Raw genomic sequence first — 23747 nt, forward strand, 5'->3', positions numbered from 1 at the left:
CAAAGTGGAACGGACTTCAAACTCAGCCTTCTCAATCTGGAGAAAGAAAAACAGATTAAGAAAGAATGGATGTTCTTCAGACACACGGGGTATATTACTGTTATTGACATGAAGAGGGGTGTGTACATATCCTCCCTCCCTCTTTTCCAGCCACCCCTAACATTACGGTCAATTCGGAACAATCCATACACCATTCAATATAAACAAAACAAAAAAGATTTGCTCAGGTTTGGGATTTGAGAAGGTTCTTTGTAAACTCTCCAACTCCAGAATTTTGTCTGCTGCTTTGAAACACGAATACGTGTTCCTGAAAGAGGATGGGGAGGTTGCGAGAAGGCAGAGGAGTGCAAGAGAGGAGAGGGAAGCGGAGGGAGGAAGGGAAGGAGAATGCAGGAGAGGGATGGGGAATGGAGGGAAGGGGAGCTGAGTGAGAAATGTGGAATGGTAGGGGGAGACGGGTGAGGGGAAAGAGGGGAGGGGAAAGGAGGGGAGCGAAGGGGAATGGGGGCTGGGGCATAGCAGTCAATTAGGAAAATGAGCGTGTGGGAAGGGGAAGGCAGAAATTGTATTAGTCAAAGAACTGTCTCGAAATATCGATGACTTGAAGACCTTTTATAACCCCTGCATTCTGAGATTAAAATCACGCAAATCCTAAAATAATCTGCAAGTGTTAGCTTTTCCTTCTAATGGGTTTCCACGGTGAGGTTAAGGATGGATATATTCCCGTTTAATTCACAGAGGAGGGCTACCAGGGAAATTGGTAACTCCCACCATGGATGTTTGCGGCTACTTCCAGAACCCATCAGCATTCTCCTGGCGTCAGGCTGGAGCCCCTCCCCACCCTACTGAGTCTGGTAGACTGCCAGGGGCGGGGACGTGGGTTGGGGTGTGTTAGGAGGGTTGGGGGGGAGGGGGTTGCCTCATCTCGCTACCCGGTGAATAACTGTGTCACGAGAATGAGAGGCTACAGACGTTAGCCAAAACGATTGGAGTGGAGGGGTTTTCCAATAACTGTGGCTTCTGACGGCGCCCTCATTTTGTGCACCCTCATGCTGCCTTTTCTACCTCAGCAGTGCCTGCCTTTTCCCCGATGGGCTGCTGACCAGTTAGCGATGCGGGCCTTCTCAATGGGCCTGTTTGTGGGACTTTGCTATGCACAAATTAGTTGCCGTTTTTTTTTTCCTAGAAAGAGATTCGAAAGTAATTACTTGGCTGTTAAGTGCATTAAAACATTCTGAAGATGTTTATATATTTCTTTCCCTGCCGACTTCTCCCTCATCCATTGAGAGGAGCATCTAGCCTCATGCCCCCTTAGTTGGACTTCTTTCTGCATCTTACATCTTGATGTTTTTTGTGCCCTTGTTTGTTAGAAGAGTGAGCTGATAATGGCACAGCGAGGACAATGGAACATCTGGAACCCCTTGGAAAAAAACAGAGGAAGGACGAAGAAAGAGGTTTCGCAAATTAGAGTCAAATCAATCCATCTTTCCCTCAATTTATTTCTCTTTCCAAACCTGTAGGCCCTAAGCTCCTGAATTCCCTTCCTAAACCTCTCATTTTCTGTCTCATCCTTTAAGTTACTCCTTGAAGTCAATTTCTTTGGCCAAGCTTTGGGGCATTTATCAACTCGAAGGGGGATATATAAATGCAAGTTTTTGTTGCTGTTAACTGGGTACTTTTTAATGACCAGCTCCTGAATTTGACATTGGATCTGAAACTGCCTGTACCCCCTGTCCTTGGCCCCTCTACTGGACCATTGAGTTTCTGCGTGAGTTTGAGGAACAGCAGCCCATCTTTCAAAAGGGCATTTTCCAGCCTTTTGGACTCAATGTTGACTTTAACCATTCCAGATCTTAACCACTAGCTGCATTTATTCAGGGGGCAGCTGTTGGTAATAATTTTGCTATTCCCTCCGCTCGATCCAACATTTGCTTCTTTACTTGCTTCATCCCCATTTATTTTTGCCTTGCACCATCATCCCTTTCAGCATTTCACCTCTCCTGTCTTGCAGATATATCACATTTGTCATCTTCCTCCCCTTCCCTGACCCTGTATTTGCTTAAGACCCGTTACAGCTCTAACATATTCCAGTTCTAATGAAAGGTTATTGACCTGAAACGTTACTCTGTTTCTCTTTCGGCAGACGCCGTCGGACCTCCTGAATGTTTCCAGCATTTTTTGTTTGTGTGTTTTATTTCATCCAAACCAAGATTGAAATTCTGGAAAGAGGAAGCGAAACATTTTAAGAATAAAGCGAGTCTCCCAAGTTTTCAATTCACACTTAAGTTATTTTTTTGCAAAATACGGAAACCATTTTTTTCCTCAGCTAACTCTAATAAAGTCACACTACGTAAGTGAGAGAGTGAACGGAATGAAACTGGGAAGAGAGAAATCAGTGCATGGGATGACTTAATTTGCTGGGTACCATGTTCTGCTCACAACACGCACACAGACTGTACTAAACCGACAAACACCATGTTCACACAATGCTGCTTCTGGTGAGCACACAGAGATGTTACATGGATTAAACAGCAGAAATGAAAGCTCTTATTGTTGCTCTAGACCATAAGCCGACGGGTTACCCGCCATCAGCGGTTAATAGTTGTCCCCTATTCCACGTGTAACTGCACACTAGAAACGTGTCAAAAGATGGGTGACTGCAACAACACCTGGAGCCTAAATCTCTTTGTCTTTAGTGAGTCACCGCTCTTTAGTTTTTAAGTTACTCTTCCATGCGAGGAAAAAAAAAATCCTGCTCGCCCTTTTCGAAATTGGCTCGCCTTGTCACCTTTCCAATTTGTGAATAAATATTATCCATCTTAAACGTCACCTAAGATAGGTACAGTACTTAAAAATGAAGCAATGCGGAGCTGGCTCCTTTTTTAACTCCTGGTGTTCCAAAGTGTCCCTGTATTGGGCCTCTCCAGTGTTGATCCTCTTGAGTCAGGTCGTTTCCCCGCTATTCTCCTCATCAACAAAAAAGATAAACGAGGGGGGGGGGGGGGGGGGCGGGGGGGGGGGGGGGGGGGGGGAGGAAATAAATTGATTGAAACTGTGCCGTTGCTTTGAGACGCAAACGCGGTGACGCCGGATCACCCTCACCCCTTTTACGCAGGGATTGGTCTCATCCACAGTTTCCCCTTCTCACCCTTGCCATGCGGTTGCCAGTGTCATGCGATCTTGAGGATGTCAGGTGACTGAGAGCTGGGGCGGGGGGGGGGGGCTTTGTTTTTGTTTAGTTTTACAAGGCGGACACTTTTACAATATTGCAGCTCGTGGTTTTCATGCTGGTGCTGGACTGGTTGGGGATGGCGGGTCGATTCTCCCCCTCCGGTGTGGTGCCAGGCGGTGTGGGGATGCTGATTATCGCCGTGGTGATTTGAGAGCTCTTGCAGTTGATTCTCAGACTCTCCTCGGACTTATCATTCAGGCTGGAACGACTGCAACGAGGGCAGAAAGAAAAAAAAAAACAGGTGGTTACCGCCTGCAACTCGAAGACTGGCTCTGCTTTAGCAACATAGAGAACACAGGTCGACCATTCAGCCCTTCAGAACCTCCTTTCTCACCCCCCCCCCCCCCACCATTCAGTTACATCATTGCTGATTTGTACCTCATCAGCATGTGAGCTATGGCGCAGTGGGCTAGTCACTGGGCTAGTAATCCAGAGACCCAGGGTAATGGGTTCGAATCCCACCACGGCAGATGGTGGAATCTGAATTCAATAAAATTAAATGTCTAATGACGACCATGGAGCGATTGTTGTAACAAACCCCATCTGGTTCATTAATGTCTTTTAGGGAAGGAATTCTGTCATCCTTACCTGGTCTGGCCTGCAGGTGACTCCAGACCAACAACAATCTGGTTGCCTCTTAAATGCGCTCAGGGGTGGGCAATAAACGCTGGCCCGTCCAGTGATATCCCGAACAAATAAAACAAAGAACTGAAGTTGACTATTCAGAACCTCAACCCCTCCCCACCATTCAGTTACATCATTGCTGATTTTGCACCTCAGCAGCATGTCCCCATATTAGCCCCATTTTCCTTCATATTGAACAAAAATCTACCTTTTCCCACCTTGAGATTATTAGTTGATCCCCAGTGTTGGGGGAGAGAGAGTTATAGAGTCCTACCTTTTTTTGTGTCTGAGAATTTAAATTTTAGAGCACCCAATTCATTTTTTTCCAATTAAGGGGCAATTTAGCGTGGCCAATCCACCTACCCTGCACATCTTAGTGTTGTGGGGGCGAAACCCACACAAACACGGGGAGAATGTGCAAACTCCACACGGACAGTGACCCAGAGCCGGGGTCGAACCCGGGTCCTCAGCGCCGTGAGGCAGCAAAGCTAACCACTGCGCCACCGTGCTGCCCTTCATTTCTCTCCTGAACGGCTTAGTCTTAATTTGGAGAATATATCCACTTGTTAGGTTTGTGACCCGATAATACGGCCAAACATGACGACTCTCCAAACTGAGGACAGCACGGTAGCATTGTGGATAGCACAATTGCTTCACAGCTCCAAGGTCCCAGGTTCGATTCCGGCTTGGGTCACTGTCTGTGCGGAGTCTGCACATCCTCCCCGTGTGTGCGTGGGTTTTCTCCGAGTGCTCCGGTTTGCTTCCACAGTCCAAAGATGTGCAGGTTAGGTGGATTGGCCATGCTAAATTGCCCTTAGTGTCCAAAATTGCCCTTAGTGTTGGAAGGGGTTACTGGGTTATTGGGATAGGGTGGAGGTGTTGACCTTGGGTAGGGTGCTCTTTCCAAGAGCTGGTGCAGAGTCGATGGGCCGAATGGCCTCCTTCTGCACTGTAAATTCTATGATCTATTGACTTGGATACATTCACAAAAAAAAAAAAATGTTTTACTGCATTCTGAAAGTTAAAAAAAAATCCCTCCCCCTCTTGTTTCCAGGCTTTATTTGACTGAATACTAAAATACAGCAAGCGCTTTGTGTGTGGAATATGGTAAATAGGCTACAATGATGAAGCATTAATAGATTTCTCAAACATCAGTGAGTGTTAATGCTTCATTGGGCAGTTACCCATCCCTGATCACCCCTCAACCAAAACCAGCAAATTAACAGGCCATTTATTTAATTGATATCTGTGGATCATTTACTGTGCTCAGCTTCTGGGTCAGTCTGCAAAACGAGTGAGGACAAATCTAATAACTTTGGGATCTCCTGAGAATGCGAAAGGTACTGCATAAATAAAAATCCTGAAATGAAATATAGCTCAGTGTTATTTTTGCTTCGTTAATTGTTCAACATTGTCAACATAGAGTCCACAGTCAATCCTAGATCTCCATCAGCCTCTTGTGAGTTGCTCCAATGGCACTCAATAAGTATGCTTCCTGTTTTTACTTCCACTGTGTAACATCTTGGACAGATCTGCGCTAAATTTGATCTGCCTTGGTTCTGCCCATTTGTAAACCTGCCCTTTCTTCACACCCACAGCTCGCCTTCAATAGCAGCTTGTTTGACCAGCACCCCGCCCACCACCTTAAACATTCACTCCCTCCACCACTGGCACACACTGGCAGCTGTGTGAACCAGCTCCAGGGTGCACGGCAGTGACTTGCCAGGGCTTCTTCGACTCTGCATCCTGAAGGGATTGGCAGCAGGTGAATGGAAACACTGTCATCCTCAAACTACTCAAGAAATCACCGGCCCTTGGAAAGAGCGCCACACTTAAGCCCACACCTCCACCTTATCCCCGTAACCCAGTATCCCCACCTAACCTTTTTGGACACTAAGGGCAATTTAGCATGGCCAGTCCACCTAACCTGCACGTCTTTGGACTGTGGGAGGAAACTGGAGCACCCGGAGGAAACCCATGCAGACACGGGGAGAAAGTGCAAACTCCGCACAGACAGTGACCTGAGGCTGGAATTGAAACCGGGTTCCTGATGCTGGGAGGCAGCAGTGCTAACCACTGTGCTACCGTGCCTCCCATTCATATTCAGATACACCTTTGAAATTATTACCTTTTGACTATCAATGGGCCCATTTCCTGTCAGATGAACCCAAGACAGTTGGTAATTATTTCGGACAGGACGCCATTTCAGGGATAGTGGGTGGGATTCTCCTCTACCCGGAGGGGCGGGCCGTACCGATGCCGAGGAGTGGCGTGAACCCTCCATACCTTCAGGGGCTAGGCCGGCGTCAGCGGGGTTGGCGCTGCGCCAGCCAGCGTGGACGGGCTTGGCACCGTGCGAACCAGTGCCGAAGGGCCTCCACCGGCCGGCACGAGTTAGCGCATGCGCGGGAGCGCCAGTGTGTGCTGGCGTCATCCCAGCGCATGCGCAGGGGAGCTCTTCTTCGCGCCGGTCATTGCAGAGGTTGACAGCAGCCGCGCAGAGGGAAAGAGTGTCCCCACGGCACAGGCCTGCCTGTGGGACCCGATCGCGGGCCAGGCCACCGTGGGGGCACTCCCCGGGGGCCAGATCCCCCTGCGCCCCCCTGAGGACTCTGCAGGCCACCCGTAGAGTCTGGTTTGATTTATGCCGGCGGGACCGGCCGAAAACAGGTGGTCGCTCGGTGCATCGTGGGCTGGAGAATTGCCGGGGGGGGGGGGGGGGGGGGAGGGGCGCTGCCAACGGCCCCCGACCGGCGCGGCACGATTCCCATCCCTGCCAAAACCCCGGCGCCGGAGAATTCGGCAGCCGCCGTCGGGGCAGGATTCACGCTGCCCTCCGACAATTCTCCGACCCGGCGGGGGGGTCGGAAAACCCCACCCAGTTTTCCCCAAACATTAAAACAGCGTTTATCAATATTTGATGTCTTATCTTCAATAATAAATCAGCCGGTAACTATTCAGTGCTGTAAGTGTTTTGAAAAATGAATGAACTTATCCATTACACCAAAAGTTGTAAAGTCAGATTCAATGAGCAGCTTTTAGATCAATGTGTCGCTCAAGGAATTTTACATTAATATCTCTGTTTCCTCTTTAAAAACACTATTTTAGACCAATTACGAACAGCAAACACTCAGTATGGTGAGCAATGTATATACACCCAGCACCAAATGCCTTGCATTGATTGTGTTGAGATGGGTAATGGTTAAACTACCATGGCGAAAGTGAGACACGCAAATGGGGGCCGATCTCGCCTCCTGTGTGAGGCTTCTGGTTCTGCTCCTTTTTTACCTTAAATTAAAAATAAAATTAGAGTACCTAAATATTTTCTTCCAATTAAGGGAAAATTTAATGTGGCCAATCCACCTACCCTGCACATCTTTGGGTTGTGGGGGTGAAACCCATGCAACACGGGGAGAATGTGCAAACTCCACACGGAGGGTGACCAGTGCCGAGATCGAACCTGGGACCTCGGCGCTGTGAGGCAGCAGTGCTAACCACTGCGCCACGGTGCTGCCCTTCTGGTTCTGTTCATGTGCCAGTAGGGGAATGACCCAGAGGAGTTCATACGATCAGATGCACATATGCAAAGAAACAGGCCACTCTCCATTATACCTGTGCTACCGCTTTGAAAAAGTTATCCAATTTCTCCCACTCTTGCCCTGCTCTTTCCCCATAGACCCGCAAAGTTTCCCATTTCAAGTATTTATTCCGTTTGAAAGTTATTATTGATTCAACCTTTCAGGCAGTGCATCCCAGGTCTCAACAACTGGTGTGTTAAAAAAAAAATCTAATCCTGCTCCTTTTCTCAAATGGCTATATATATTTAACTTTGCTGCTGCTACCTAAGATTTATTTAAATGGGGCAGCACGGTAGCGCAGTGGTTAGCACTGCTGCCTCACGGCGACGAGGGCCCAGGTTCGATCCCGGCTCTGGCTGACTGGCTGTGTGGAGTTTGCACATTCTCCCCGTGTTTGCGTGGGTTTCGCCCTCTACAACCCAAAGATGTGCAGGGTAGGTGGATTGGCCACGCTACATTGTCCCTTAATTGGAAAAAAATTAATTGGGTAATCTAAATTTATTGAAAAAAAGATTTATTTCAAGAAAGGGGCCTAAAGGTGTAAGAGTCCCTAAAGCTCAATGTCTTACTTTTCTGGAAATTCACGAAAGTACTCTCTCTCCTATCTCCCTCCCTCAACTGCCTCCCCCTTCAAGGCACCATGCCCTAAGAGGGCATTGGCAACTGCAGACTTCCATTAGATTGGTCCATGATCATGCTTGGCAAGGTACTGCAGTGGTCTGCCATGGCTTTCTGCAGGATGGATGGCAGGAAACTCTCTTAATACCTGCCATCAGGTGGATTTGAAGGATTTACAGGCTGATAATCAACCACATTATGGATACACCTTCCATGGCCATCAAGTCGTGAAGTGGGACTCGAACTCAGAGCTTCTAGGCCCAGAGGTAGGGACGCTACCCACTGCACCGTAAGACCTCCCTCTTCAACGCCAACCAGGTAATTCCTCAAAAAAAAAACCTAACACCCTTGTGGAAGCAGATCTGTAGGCCGCCTGCTGTCGACGAGCAAGCTCTCTGGTGTTACCTGGTGTTGAAGGAGGCCTGCTCTCCACTCTGGATGTGAATGGTGCTGAGTTCCTGCATGCTTCTCAGCTGAGCTGCTGACACGCTGGAGTTGGGAAGGTGAGTGGACTTCTTGTTACTCCGGCGGGAGCAGCAGGTACTTGTTGTCCCAGACTCGGACGACAGAGACGGGCTGTGGGTTGATGGGCAGTTCTGCATTGAACCCTCCAGGCAGTTCTGTTCGTACATTGGCTCATCAAGCAACTCGTGGTTCTGATAAAATGTGAGAGGAGATGAAATGTTTAAACTGTGAACACATTGGGCAAAGCATCTATCACAACACCTTTGGCACAAAATAAAGAACTGCATAGATCCAGCTCGCAGTTTGTAATTCTGACATTCTTATATAAAAGTTAACGCGCTTTCATCTATGTGTGAATATTTTTCTGCGTGCCATGATGAGTGATATTAGTGTTAACTAATGGAATTCCCTCCATTTCAATAGCCAAAGCAAACATGAACATTCTAAGAAGCAGCTAAGAAGCAGATAAAACCAATGGCCCGGCAATAGCTTCAAACTTATATTGCACAATGTAAACTGCACAGCAATTTTTTAAAAATTCCTTTAAAAAATAAATTCAGAGTGCCCAGTACATTTTTTTCCAATTAAGGGGCAATTTAGCATGATCAATCCACCTAGCCCGCACGTCTTTTGGGTTGTGGGGGCGAAACCAACACAAACACGGGCAGAATGTGCAAACTCCACACGGACTGTGACCCAGAGCCGGGATTGAACTTGGGACCTCAGCGCCCTGAGGCATCAAAGCTAACGACTGCGCCAGCGTGCTGCCCTGCATTTTTACGGAACTTGCATTTATATAGCACCGTTCACAACCTCGGGACTCCCCAAAGGGCTTTGCAGCAAATTAAATACTTTTTCTGAAGTCTTGTTACTGTTGTAGTGAATGAATAACGGTGGTCAATTTAAGCACGGCAAGCCCCCACAAACTGCAATGAGATAATATTCAGATCATCGGCTTTGGTGCAGGTTGGTTCGGACACAAGGAAAAAACCCCCTTTCGTCCCTCAGAATAATGCTGTGGGAGATTTTACATCCACGGGAAAGGGCTGATGGGACGTCGACTTAAGTTTGAAGCAAATGCTGGCACCACTGATGGTGCAGCCCTCCTTCAACGCCGCCCGGGAGTATCAGCCTCGATTAAAACTGCTCAAGTGTTCTGAGTGGGATTTAGACAAATCATTTTATGACTCAGAGGTGAGGATGCCACTCACCAAGCCAAGGCTGACGGCTAAATGCCCCATGCTGTATTTTGGGTACGATTGTCAAGCCGGAGTCCTTAGGGCGGCACGGTGGCACAGTGGTTAGCACTGCTGCCTCACAGCGCCGGGGACCCGGGTACAATTCGAGCTTTGGGTGGCTGTCTGTGCGGACTCTACATGTTGTCCCCATCTCTGCGTGGGCTTCCTCTGGGTGCTCCAGTTTCCTCCCACAGTCCAAAGATGTGCAGATTAGGTGGATTAGACAAGCCTCTTAGAGTCCAAAGATGTGCTGGGGTTTAGGTGGGATTATGGGGTAAGGGGATAGGGTGGTCGGGGGGGGTAAGTAGGGTGTTCTTTCAGAGGGTCAATGCAGATTTGATGGGCTAAATGGCTCCTTCTGCACTGTAGGGATTCTATAATTGAATGAATTGTTGCTGAACTGAAATCGCTGTTGTTTTGGTGAATAATTATTAGGACCTGAATTGAGGCAAAACCAAACTCGAGATAGACCGTATTTCATAGACGGTACAGGGGAGATCATGAAATATGGTGGGTGGCCTTCTTTCCCCCTCCCTCCCACCCTTGATCTTTCTCCACTATTATGGTGGCCCGGGAAGGCATCAGATAGCTCGCCTACCCTGAGACTCATTCAGGCCTTTAAGCTTAAAGCTTTCGCATTTATAGTAGAAATCTAGTGCTAGGAAACATATAGTTAACAGTAACTTTAAAAAAAAACATTTTAAAATTTAATTTCCTAATTAATTGACGCAATGTCAATTAGAGGGGTGCAGTGCTCTGACTGTGAGATGTGGAAGATGCAGGAGGATTCCAACGCCCCAGATGGCTTCATCTGCAGAAAGTGCACCCAACTGGAGCTCCTCACAGACCGCATGGTTCGGTTGGAACAGCAGTTGGATGCACTTATGAGCATGCAGGTGGCGGAAAGCGACATAGATAGCAGTTATATAAATGTGGGGGTGGGGTCGGGTCGGGGGCGGGGCGGGTCGGGTCGGGGGCGGGGGGGTTTGGGTCGGGGGGTCGGGGGGAGGTCGGGTCGGGTCGGGGGCGGGGGGTGGTCGGGGGCGGGGGGGGGGTTGGGTCGGGTCGGGGGGGGGGCCGGAGTGACCTGGTATATGATCGGGACTCACCGATCGGCGGGCCGGTCTCTCTGTCGGCAGGTCTCTGACGCCGGTCACGCACTCGTTGATGGTGCCCCCTAGCACATGGCGCCCCGGGCGACTGCCCGAGTTGCCGGTACCTTGAGCCGGCCCTGGGGAGGGCAAACAGGCAGAGGTCGTTGTACATATTGGTACTAACGACACAGGCATGAAAGGGAATGAGGTCTTGCAGCACGAGTTCAGGGAGCTAGGCAGAAAGTTAAAAGACAGGACCTCTAGGGTTGTAATCTCGGGATTACTCCCTGTGCCACGTGCCAGTGAGGCTAGAAATAGGAAGATAGAGCAGCTAAACACGTGGCTAAAAAGCTAGTGTAGGAGGGAGGGTTTCCATTATCTGGACCACTGGGGGCTCTTCTGGGGCAGGTGTGACCTGTATAAGAAGGACGGGTTGCATCTAAACTGGAGAGGCATAAATATCCTGGCCGTGAGGTTTGCTAGTGTCACACAGGAGGGTTTAAACTAGTATGGCAGGGAGGTGGGCACCGGAGCAATAGGTCAGAAGGTGAAAGCATTGAGGGAGAACTGGGGAATAGGGCCAGTATGGCTCTGAGGAAGAGCAGACAGGGAGATGTTGCGGAAAACAACGGGTCTGGTGGCCTGAAGTGCATATGTTTTAATGCAAGATGTATTACGGGTAAGGCAGATGAATTTAGAGCTTGGATTAGTACTTGGAACTATGATGTTGTTGCCATTACAGAGACCTGTTTGAGGGAAGGACAGGATTGGCAGCTAAATGTTCCAGGATTTAGATGTTTCAGGCAGGATAGAGGGGGATGTTAAAGGGGTGGCGGAGTTGCACTACTGGTTAGGGAGAGTATCACAACTGTGCTACGGGAGGACACCTCAGAGGGTAGCGAGGCTATATGGGTAGAGATCAGGAATAAGAAGGGTGCAGTCACAATGTTGGGGGTTTACTACAGGCCTCCCAACAGCCAGCGGGAGATAGAGGAGCAGATCTGTAGACAGATTTTGGAAAGGAGCAAAAGCAACAGGGTTGTTGTGATGGGAGACTTCAACTTCCCTAATATTGACTGGGACTCACTTAGATCTAGGGGCTTAGATGGGGCAGAGTTTGTAAGGAGCATCCAGGAGGACTTCTTAAAACAATATGTAGACAGTCTAACTAGGGAAGGGGCTGCACTGGACCTGGTACTGGGGAATGAGCCCGGCCAGGTGGTAGAAGTTTCAGTAGGGGAGCATTTCGGGAACAGTGACCACAATTCAGTAAGTTTTAAAGTGCTGGTAGACAAGGATAAGAGGGGCATAGACAGAGTGGATAGTCAGTGACTTTTCCCCAGGGTAGAGGGGTCAATTACTAGGGGGCATAGGCAAGGTTTAGAGGAGATGTACGAGGTAAGTTTTTTAAACAGAGGGTAGTGGGTGCCTGGAACTCGTTGCCTGAGGAGGTGAAGGTGAAGAAGGGACGATAGTGACATTTAAGGGGCATCTTGACAAATCCATGAATAGGATGGGAATAGAGGGATATGGACTCAGGAAGTGTAGAAGATTTTAGTTTAGTCGGGCAGCATGGTTGGCATGGGCTTGGAGGGCTGAAGGGCCTGTTCCTGTGCTGTATTTTTCTTTGTTCTTTGTAACCAATCATTTTGTCTATGCTGCTGTTTTACGCGGGGCAGGTAAAGGTGAGTGGTCCAACAGCTTTCACTGCGAGGGTGGCTGTTGGGCAGGAAAAGTGGGCAACGGCTTTGAGATGGAGGGGTCCCCTCTGCCCACTGGAAATACCTCCCCCTAAGACCGCCTCCCGTCTTTAACCTTCCCCCCTGGACTCTCTAATCTGGCTCCCCACCCCTCTCAATAATATCAATATGCTCCTTGCTGATAATATTATCACTGGTCTTCTGATGCATCCTTTGCACTAAATGAAAAATAAAGAATTGAAGGACTCAGCGATGCAGAGCGTGTCCCTTTAAGCTAGTCCAAGGCAATCCAGTCAATACAAATTAACAGCATCCATTTCATGTTTTCTGCACTTTGAATTTGAATAAAGGATGTACAATAGAAGTTACTTGGGTGAAGTCAAACAATTCTCATGAGAGTGAGACTGAAAACCACTCTCACTAATGTCATATTTTTTATGTGACCCACTACTTCTCAGTGCCTTTCTTAGGAATGATTGATGCTGTGGGGAAGTTCTTCTCTTAGTTTTACACAGTAATTATGTTCAGCTTATCTGATAATAATACCAGCACCTTTAAGGAGAAGGGAGGTTAAACAAAGCAAGTTTAAGTATTGCCTATGGGGTGGGTTGGGTTGGGTGTGATGGGGTAGGGGTTGAAGACGATGGGGTGTGATGTGGTGGGATGGGATGGAGTGGATTAGTGTGAGTTGTGGAGGAATAAGGTGGGATGGGTTGGGAAGGGATGGGGTGGGTTAGTTGGGGAGGAATGGAATGGGAAGGGTTGGGGTACGGTCAGATGTAATAGGAGGGCATGGGTTGGCTTGAGAACAGATGGAGTGAAAGGAAATGGTTGGGTTGGGGGCGGCACGGTGGCACAGTGGTTAGCACTGCTGCCTCACAGCTCCGGGGACCCAGATTCAATTCCGGCCTCAGGTGACTGTGCGGAGTTTGCACTTCCTCCCCGTGTCTGTGTGGGTTTCCTCCGGGTGCTCTGGTTTCCTCCCACAGTCGAAAGATGTGCAGGTTAGGTGGATCGGCCATGATAAATTTCCCCTTAGTAACCAAAACAATTAGGTGGGGTTACTGGGTTACAGGGATAGGGTGGAGATGTGGGCGTAAGATGTTCTTTCCAAGGGCCGGTGTAGACTCGATGGGTTGGGGACTAACTGCACTGGATTCTATGAATCTATGATTGGTGGAATGGAATAGAGGGGGGTGGTGGTGGGAAATTGGGCTGTTTTTTTTTGATCTTTAGCATTTTTGGCAGTCATGGAGGCGTCCGGAATGGAGAATAAAAGAAATGGTTAGAAGAGCGTATTTATAAGTAACAAGTCCGAGTCCCAGTTGGGACCACTTTGAAACTCGGCTCCTATCTGGGCCAGCTTTTATGGTACTGGATTAAATATCCCACTAATGGCCTCTGCCTCTCAGCGGGGGGAGCTTGCACTCCACGAGGCCAATGGGGAGCCCCATGGGGGGGTTATAACAGTGCTCTATGCCCAGATGTGAAAGATGAAAATTACCATCCAGAAATGTTGGTACTGGCTGGGGACGATTAAACAACTTCATCAATGAGGTGAAAAGGGTTGCACTCTGCCTGTGAAAGAGGGACTTTCAATGTAATTGCAGAATTTGCCAATTTGTGTATGAAACAGAAACATTGGAAAGCTCCTGCCTAAAAAGGAATTCACACATAATCATATCAAGCTAAAGGTTATGGATATCTAAAATGTATGATCATGGAAGACTGCTGAAGGAAACTATAAAATCATAAGGCATAGGAGCAGAATTAGGCCACTCGGCCCATCGAGTCCACTCCGCCATTAAATCATGTCTGATATTTTTTTCATCCCCATTCTCCTGCCTTCTCCCCATATTAATCAAGAACCTATCTATCTTTGTCTTAAAGACACTCAGTGATTTGGCCTCCACAACCTTCTGCGGAAAAGTGTTCCACAGATTCACCATCCTCTGGCTGAAGAAATTCCTCCTCATCTCTGTTTTAAAGGATCGTCCCTTTAGTATGTGATGTTATCCTCTGATTCTAGTTTTTCCTACAAGTGGAAACATCCTCCCCACATCCACTCTACCCAGGCCTCGCATCATCCTATATGTTTCAATAAGATCCCCCCTCATCCTTCTAAATTCCAACTGTTGTGTTATGTGCTCTGGGATAACACAGGCTGCAACTGGATGCAGCTTTAACCAAAAGATACTCCAGACCTTGAAGTTAGTTCAATCTGATTTATTGAACCAGTAGCACAGTCAGCACAGTTCTCTATGAGTTCAACTCTCTGCTACTCTAAGTGTGGTCACTCTGTCTGACTGAACCAGACTAGCTCTTAGCCCCGTGCTGGAGGTGTGATACTGTACATACACCCTGACTCACTCTGTAGATGTTCATCAGTGGAAAGAGGTGGAGTGTGAGTGCATCGTGCCTTTTATAGTGAGATACCACCCCTGAGTGTCCTGCCTGCTCATTGGTCATGTCCTGTTCTCTGTGTTCATTAGTTGCCTGTCTGTGCCTGTCTGGAGATCATTATCTGCATGTCTGCATATCATGACACCAACGAATACAGACCCAGAGCCCTAACCCTTCCTCAAACAACAAGCTGTTCATTCCAGGGATCATTCTTGTGAACCTCGTTTGGACCCTTTCCAAGGCCAGCACATCCTGGATTCAAGGGATGCGTAGAAGGGGGATTGTGGAACCAGATCCGAAGATCGGATTGAGATCTATCTTAGTGCAAGCCTGTTGGGCCAAATGTCAAACATTGAACTAATTAATGTCTAAATTTCTATCAACACGTTTGGCAGGTTCTCCCAAGTATTTATCACTCTCTGAAAACCTTCTACTTAGCATCTATTCTAAACGCTCGTTCGGTTTCAGTGCATTCAATGTGTATTCCTTTATGCGACTGAGAGATAATTGGCAAAATTAAAGCAGGGAAATTAGGAGGAATGATTTAAGCCCTGAGTAATTATGATCTGGAGCCCACTCCCTGCAAGGTGTTTGGAAGCAGATTTAATAGCAACGTAAAAGGGGATTTGATGAATACTCGAAGGAGAGAAAATGCAGGATTATGGGGAATTAGCAGTGGGGAATGGGATTCATTGGATACTTCTTCCAAAGAGCATGGGATGATGGGGCGACTGGACTCCTTCTGTGCCGCATAATTATTTTATAATATATAGGAATTTTATGTTGTCGGTATATGTATGTGCGTGTGTATATATGTTTGCGTATAGCTATCTGTATACATTTTATGTATTTTTGCTTTGTATGCGCATCTGTATTTGTGTGCGTGTCTATGTATGTTTGTGGACAGTTCTATACGTGTGTTTTAATGTTTCATTCTCACTGTCACAGGAAATTTGAACAAAACCTGGATTTTGCAGCATCACAGGTAAAATGCAAAAGAGATTGAGTAGACGGGTGGCGGAGATACAAAACTTCAATTAAGTGGAGATATTGGAGAAGGTACGCAGTTCTCATTGAGGCAGAGGAGGCAGGTCAAGAGGAGATTTGTTAGAGGTGTTCAGAATCATGACCGATTTTGATTGAGTAAATGAGGAGAAACTGTTTCCTGTGGCAGACGGCTTGATAACCTGAGGATACAGACCGAAGATGATTGACATTTCATGCATGGGGGCCTGGTCATCCGCGGCAGTTCTCCGGGGTGTACCGGCAGCTGGAGCCAGGTGCTGTTCGCTGCTGTCCTGCTAGCCCCGGGCAAAACGGAGAATCGGCTGTTTTGTGCCAGTTTTCCTGGCGTAAAACGTCACCGTTCCCAGGCCGGCGTGGGAACATAGCCCCAGAATTGGCAAATCCAGCCCAAACTTCCTGAACAGGCGTTGGAAGCCGATTCAATTGTAACTTTCAAAAGGGGATTGGATAAGTAATTGAAGGGAAATAAAATACAGGAGGCTTTGAATGAGCAGAGCGGAATTAGACTAATTGGATGACTGAAAAATGAAATGAAAATCGCTTATTGTCACGAGTAGGCTTCAATGAAGTTACTGTGAAAAGCCCCTAGTCGCCACATTCCGGCGCCTGTCCGGGGAGGCTGGTACTGTATCAAAGATCTAGCTGGGTGGCACGGTGGCGCAGTGGTTAGCACTGCTGCCTACGGCACCGAGGACCTGGGTTCGAACCTGGCCCTGGGTCATTTTCCGTGTGGCGTTTGCACATTCTCACTGTGCCTGCGTTGAATTCACCCCCACAACCCAAAGGTGTGCCTGGTAGGTAGATTGCACATGCTAAATTGCCCCTCAATTGAGAAAAAAATAATTGAGTGTTCTAAATTTATTTTTAAAAATCAAAGATCTAGCACAGACATGACGGGCTGAATGCCTACTTTCTATTCTGTATCATGCTCCAATACTATGAGTAAGTGAAGTGATACACTTCACGATGCATTGTAGATTTGATGAGTCATTGCTCAATGGGTTGGATCCGGGTGCTTTTTCTCTGATCTCTGCTTATTAACGGGAAAGGTCCATAGGTCATGCACTCTGACCTTTGTACTCAATTGTCATTTGAGACCCTGCAATAGCTGCCTGAACTCACAAATGTTATCTCTTTATTGAATGTGTTGCTTACTTGTCACAGCATCCCCCATCTCCACTACTGGTGCATATTGGCAGCAGTGAGTACCGTCTAGAAGATGCATTGCAGCGACTCACTTCGACAGCACTTTCCAAACCTGTGACGTCTGCCAACCAGGAGGACAAGGACAGCTGATGGATGGGACCACTACCACCTGCGATTTCACCTCCAAGCCAGACTTGGAAATATGCCACGCTTGCTTCACTTTCACTGCGTCAAAAAACCTGGAACTCCTTCCCTAACTGCACGGTGGGTGTACCTGCATCACACGGACCGCAGTGGTTCAAGAAGGCAGCTCACCACCACTTCCTATAGGGAAATTAGGGATGTGCAAGAAATGTTGGCCTTGCCAGCAGCGCTCAGATCTCAGGAACAAATAAAAGAAAAGAGACAAAATCCAGATCATCCTTCAGTGCAAAAATATGCCCATGTGGACTTTTTGCTAAAAAAGGACTTTGCTTGCTTTCTAACTAGTAAAGTAGTGAATTTCTGATATGACCTTGGATTCCCAATCACTTCAGGCAATAAGTCACTGAAAAAGCAAAGGCATTTTATACAGAGACAAAAAATAAAATCACATCTTGATTGTTCATTAAGGAGGACGTTTTTCACGGTTTGACAAATGCATTGATCACTCGTCTTTGCATCTCTTCATTGTTTCACCTCTTCAGTCTTTTTCTCTGACTGTTAAATCTCCATGGATACAGTTCCATAGGCCACAGTCCCTCTACAACTGGCCCAGAGCTCTGCACCCCTCCAATTCTACCTTCTTGTACATCGCAAATTTTAATTGTTTCACAATTGGGTCCAGTTATGGATTCCCATCCCCCACCTAAACCTCTATCCTCTTCACCTCTCGGTCTCTTCCTAGAAGATGGTCCATAAAGCCTAACTCTTTGGTCACCTGTATTATAGCCTCCTTACGTGGCTCAGTCAATCCTTGGTCTCTTGTGAGGTGCCTTGGGATGTTTTACAAGGTGCTACATGAATGCACATTGTTGCTGCTGCTTATGAACAGGGTAAAATGTAGCACAATACCTCAAAATAACACCAATCCATTTGAACCCTTTAATTAAGACACAGTGAACACAAGAGGTGATCGTCTCCCTGGACGCAGAAAAGGCCTTCGACAGAGTCGAGTGGAAATACCTCATAGAGGTACTGGAGCGGTTCGGGCTTGGGACAGGGTTCACCGCTTGGGTAAAGCTCCTGTACAACGCTCCCATGGCGAGTGTACAGACCAACAATACCAACTCCCAATACTTCCAGCTGCACAGGGGCACCAGACAAGGATGCCCACTGTCCCCGCTGCTGTTTGCACTAGCAATTGAACCGCTAGCAATCGCGCTCAGGGCAGCAAAAAATTGGAGGGGGATCCGAAGGGGAGGTAGAGAGCACAGAGTCTCACTCTATGCGGATGATCTGCTCCTCTATATCTCGGACCCACAAAGCAGCATGGACGGAATCATCGCGCTCCTGAAAGAGTTTGGAGCCTTCTCGGGCTACAAACTCAACATGAGCAAAAGTGAGATCTTCCCAGTACACCCGCAAGGGGGGGGGGGGGGGGGGGGGGGGGGGGGGGGGGGCAGCACTAAAGGGGCTGCCGTTCAAACAAGCCCGGCATAAATTCCGCTACCTGGGGATCCAAATAGCCCATGACTGGAAAGGGATCCACAAATGGAACCTCACCAGCCTGACGGAGGAAGTTAAAAAGGACCTGCAAAGATGGAACACACTCCCGCTCTCCCTCGCGGGGAGAGTTCAGACGATCAAAATGAACGTACTGCCCAGGTTCCTCTTCCTGTTTAGATCCATTCCGATCTACATCCCCAAGGCCTTTTTCAAAGCGCTGGACAAACTCATCATGGCGTTCGTATGGGGGGGTAAAAATGCTAGGATCCCAAAGAAGGTCTTACAAAAAACAAAAACCAGGGGAGGGCTAGCCCTCCCGAATCTACAATTCTACCACTGGGCAGCAACAGCCGAGCGAGTAAGGGGATGGATCCAGGAGCCAGAAGCTGAGTGGGTGCGTGCGGAGGAGGCCTCCTGCATGGGAACCTCCCTCCGGGCCCTCGCCACGGCAGCACTCCCATCCCCACCCAAAAAAACACTCCAGCAGCCCAGTGGTGACAGCCACCCTCCAATCCTGGAACCAACTGCGGCAGCAACTTGGCCTGACCAAAATGTCGAACAGGGCTCCCATCTGCAACAACCATAGGTTCACACCAGCACTGACTGACGCCACCTTCAAAAGGTGGAGGCAGGACGGGGGGACACTGACAGTCAGGGACCTATACACGGACGACAGGATCGCAACACTGGACGAACTGACAGAGAAATTTCAGCTAGCTGGGGGGAACGAGCTACGGTACCTGCAGCTCAAAAACTTCCTACGAAAGGAGACAAGGACGTACCCACAACCGCCACGACAGACACTACTGGAAGACCTACTGGACGCAAGTATCCTAGAGAAAGGGAACTGTAGTGACATGTATGACCGACTGGTAGATAGGGACGACACCGTACTGGACGCAACAAGAAGGAAATGGGAGGACGACCTGGGGATGGAGATAGGGTGGGGACTCTGGAGCGAAGCACTGCATAGGGTCAACTCCACCTCCACGTGCGCAAGGCTCAGCCTGACGCAACTAAAAGTGGTACATAGAGCCCACTTAACAAGAACCCGTATGAGTAGGTTCTTCCCGGAGGTGGAAGACAGATGTGAACGGTGCCAAAGAGGCCCGGCCAACCACGCCCACATGTTCTGGTCTTGCCCCAGACTTGTGGAGTACTGGACAGCCTTCTTCGAGGTTATGTCCAAAGTGGTGGGAGTGAGGGTGGAGCCATGCCCGATAGTGGCGGTCTTCGGGGTTTCAGAACAGCCAGATCTATTCCTGGGGAGGAGGGCGGACGCCCTTGCCTTTGCCTCCCTGATCGCCCGCCGTAGAATCCTGTTTGGCTGGCGGTCAGCAGCACCGCCCAGAGCTGCGGACTGGCTGTCCGACCTCTCGGAATCTCTCCAAATGGAGAAAATCAAATTTGCCATCCGAGGGTCGGACGACGGCTTCCACAGAACGTGGGAGCCATTCATGCAACTGTTCCGGGACCTATTTGTGGCCAATGTACAAGAGGAAGAATAGTCGGGGGAAGGTAGCGGGAGGGGGGGGGGGGGCTACAGGTTCGGTACGGGGGTTCGATGGCTAGCTAAGGCCCAAAACCAAACTAAATAAACATGTTGAGGGGGGGGGGGGGGGCGCAGTTACTACTACGAAGATGCTTACCTGTAAATATGTATGTTAATTTTTGCGTGTTTGTTTTTTTTTCTCTCTCCTAACAATTTGTAATTTGTTCAATATAAAATATGAAAACTGAATAAAAACATTTATTAAAAAAAAATTAAGACACAGTGTACAGAGCCTCGCGTTAGAATTATTACCTGGAGATTGACCATATCACACCTGGTACATTCGCCAAAATGAAAGAGATCGGACATGCGGGCAGCAATCACATCACATGAGGTAAATTCACAAACTAGGTTACCCGGGAACATGACATTTCAACTCTTGCACTGAGGCATAACTGAGAAAAGAAAAAGACAAACCTTGGTTGAAGCAGATGTTCGGACTGATATGAGGGGATCATCCAGCATGTAGGTCAATCCCTAGAGAATCAACAGAAGAAAAAGAAACTTTTGAATTTCAAGCAATTAATCTTAGCGTTGTAATTCAGACATACCAGTACAAAAGGCAAGGGAGAAGGAGCAATCTGGGATGGGTACAATTCATCATGACATTCTTTAATCCTAACCATCATCTCTACTGACCTACCAGACACAAATGCAGAAATATTTCCTTGATATAGACTCTGCAATCAAATAATGTTGTGTTCATGTGATCTTGGCATGGTAGCACAGTGGTTAGTACAGTTGCTTCACAGCTTCAGGATTCCAGGTTTGATTTCCAGCTTGAGAAACTGCGGAGTTTGCACGTTCTCCCCGTGTCTGCATGGGTTTCCTCCTACAGTCCAAAGATGTGAAGGGGTAGGTGGATTGACGATGCTGAATTGCCCTTAGCGTCCAAAAAAAAAGGTTAGGTGGGGTTACTGGGTTACGTGAATGGGATGGAGATGTGGGCTTGAGTAGGGTGCTCTTTCTAAGGGCTGGTGCAGACTCAATGGGCTGAATGGCCTCCTTCTGCACTGTAATTCCACTTTGCTGACGTTAATTTCACTTGGTGCTAGCTAAAGGGGGTTTGCACAATCTTGCCAACAAACAGCCTAAGCAGCCAATCACACTGAAGCATTCTCATAGACAGGAAGCTAGGAAGTAACAAGCTGGTTTAATCGTTCACTTTTATAAATAATTGTACAGAAAGCAAGATCAAGATTGGGACATGCACACGGGAATAAAGCAAACGTTGAAATGTCCTTAATTTTTAAATCATGGAATGGAAAATTTGTCATTTCAGGGTCAGAGATGGTTGTTCGGAATTAATTATAGTCCAGTAGCAAGATTCCCTCTAAGCTGCATAGGAACACATCTGCACAGCAATCTGACTGTGCTGCACAGGGAGCAAACAGGCGGCGCCGAAGCAACATTCAACATCCACAATTGTATGTTAATCTTTAAGGGAGTACATAGTGAAATGGGCAGCACAGTAGCATTGTGGATAGCACAAATGCTTCACAGCTCCAGGGTCCCAGGTTCGATTCCGGCTTGGGTCACTGTCTGTGCGGAGTCTGCACATCCTCCCCGTGTGTGCGTGGGTTTCCTCCGGGTGCTCCGGTTTCCTCCCACAGTCCAAAGATGTGCAGGTTAGGTGGATTGGCCATGATAAATTGCCCTTAGCGTCCAAAATTGCCCTTAGTGTTGGGTGGGGTTACTGGGTTATGGGGATAGGGTGGAGGTGTTGACCTTGGGTAGGGTGGTCTTTCCAAGAGCCGGTGCAGACTCGATGGGCCGAATGGCCTACTTCTGCACTGTAAATTCTATTAAACAAGTGAGTTACATGTGGCAAATAGAAGTTAGAGGGAACATTGCTTCGTGCAGCATTAAAACAGGGTTACTGTGTTCTTCATTTGTCGGTCATTTCATTCAGTAAAGCGTAGCTTCTTCAAAGGGTTTTTCACAGCACGAACAGGGAGTTGAAATTCATACCAATTCAATGATTCCGACTTTTCTATCATTTCTATCATTGGGGACTTCAACAATACACCTTATAGAGGAGTGGGGATCGCTCAAGGCAACATATGGATTTCTGCACTTAGCTGGGCCTGATTGGTTGTCAGAAGTTGCTGTCGGTGAACACTGATAATTTCTCCATGATTACCAACCACATAGTCTTCATCACTGATGTTTAAATCGGACAAGAAGTGTAATTAATTTAGCATCACTATTATTGTCAATGACAAAATTGCTGCTCGCTGTGTGTTAAGAGCACTGACAATTGTGGGCTGCAAAAAGTGTTCAGTGAATAGTTCACACTTGTTATGGTGTAATTAACTTTTATACTTAATTACCTCCATGTGGGAAGTTCTCAAGCCTGCCTTAAAATATGGAATGATGAATCTGCAAATATAGTGACACATGGCCACATTTAACAGTCCTGGTGCAGTTAAAAGAGCTGAAAAATGAAAGTGTCCACTGATTATAGCGGGCACTGTGTAGAGCAATAGGGATATATCGCGTAATAAGCAGTAACGAACACCATTAACATGTTGAGCTATTCTCAGTGGTTCTGGCTTTCTATTTGTGTTATGCACAGATTTTATTATAACTTAACTAGGTCATAAAATGAATTAGGAAACACTTAGCCAGAGATAGCAACCACTCCTGTGAATGCCGAGTCCATTTTCACTTGGCAATCCATCTCATATTATTATAGAAAATGGACATTAATAGGTTTACGAGTGAGAATTAAATTGGACAGAAGATACCTACAACTGAACAGTGCAGAGGTCACAGTGCGGGACAAGGTCAGCACGGTAGCGCAGTGGTTAGCACTGTTGCTTCACAGCTCCAGGATCCCAGGTTCGATTCCCGAATTGGGTGACTGTCTGTGCGGAGTCTGCACGTTCTCCCCGTGTCTGCGAGGGTTTCCTCCGGGTGCTCCGGTTTCCTCCGACAGTTCAAAGATGTGCAGGTTAGGTGGATTGGCCATGGTAAATTGCTGTTAATGTCCAAAACGTTGGGTAGGGTTACGGGGATAGGGTGGAGGCCTGGGTTTAAGTGGAGTGCTCTTCACAAGGGCTGGTGCTGACTCGATGGGCTAAATGGTTTCCTTCTGCACTGTTGATTCTATAATTCCATGAAGGTCATATTATGCGATTGGATTTTAGTTTTCCTTAATCCTGTTTTCACTTCTCGATTGTTCTTGATTGGCTGTGCTGGGTTTTGGCTTCAGGAGTCAACTTCAATTTTCTGTGATTGTTGGCACGGTAGCACAGTGGTCAGCACTGCTGCCTCACAGCTCCAGGGTCCCAGGTTCGTTTCCTGGCTCGGGTCACTGTCTGTGCGGAGTCTGCACGTTCTCCCCATGTCTGTGTGGGTTTCCTCCTGGTTCTCCAGTTCCCCCCCCACAGTCCAAATATGTACTGGTTAGGTGGCTTGG

The 23747-nt window shown here is 47.8% G+C and overlaps 1 protein-coding gene across 1 annotated transcript in view; it reads right to left on the reverse strand.

Moving 5' to 3' along the window:
• Window positions 1-3028: 3028 nt before the first annotated feature.
• kcnd3 (potassium voltage-gated channel, Shal-related subfamily, member 3) overlaps window positions 3029-23747 on the reverse strand; it is a 373686-nt gene continuing 352967 nt past the window's right edge. Inside the window, exons 6-8 of the mRNA XM_038820164.1 lie at window positions 20741-20800; window positions 8458-8708; window positions 3029-3440 (exon numbers count right to left, since the gene is read on the reverse strand). Coding sequence (XP_038676092.1) covers window positions 3242-3440; window positions 8458-8708; window positions 20741-20800 — 510 coding nt within the window. The 3' untranslated portion in view covers window positions 3029-3241. The remainder of the gene's footprint in view (window positions 3441-8457; window positions 8709-20740; window positions 20801-23747) is intronic.

This window comes from Scyliorhinus canicula, chromosome 15 (genome assembly GCF_902713615.1).
Source record: "Scyliorhinus canicula chromosome 15, sScyCan1.1, whole genome shotgun sequence".
NCBI lineage: Eukaryota > Metazoa > Chordata > Chondrichthyes > Carcharhiniformes > Scyliorhinidae > Scyliorhinus > Scyliorhinus canicula.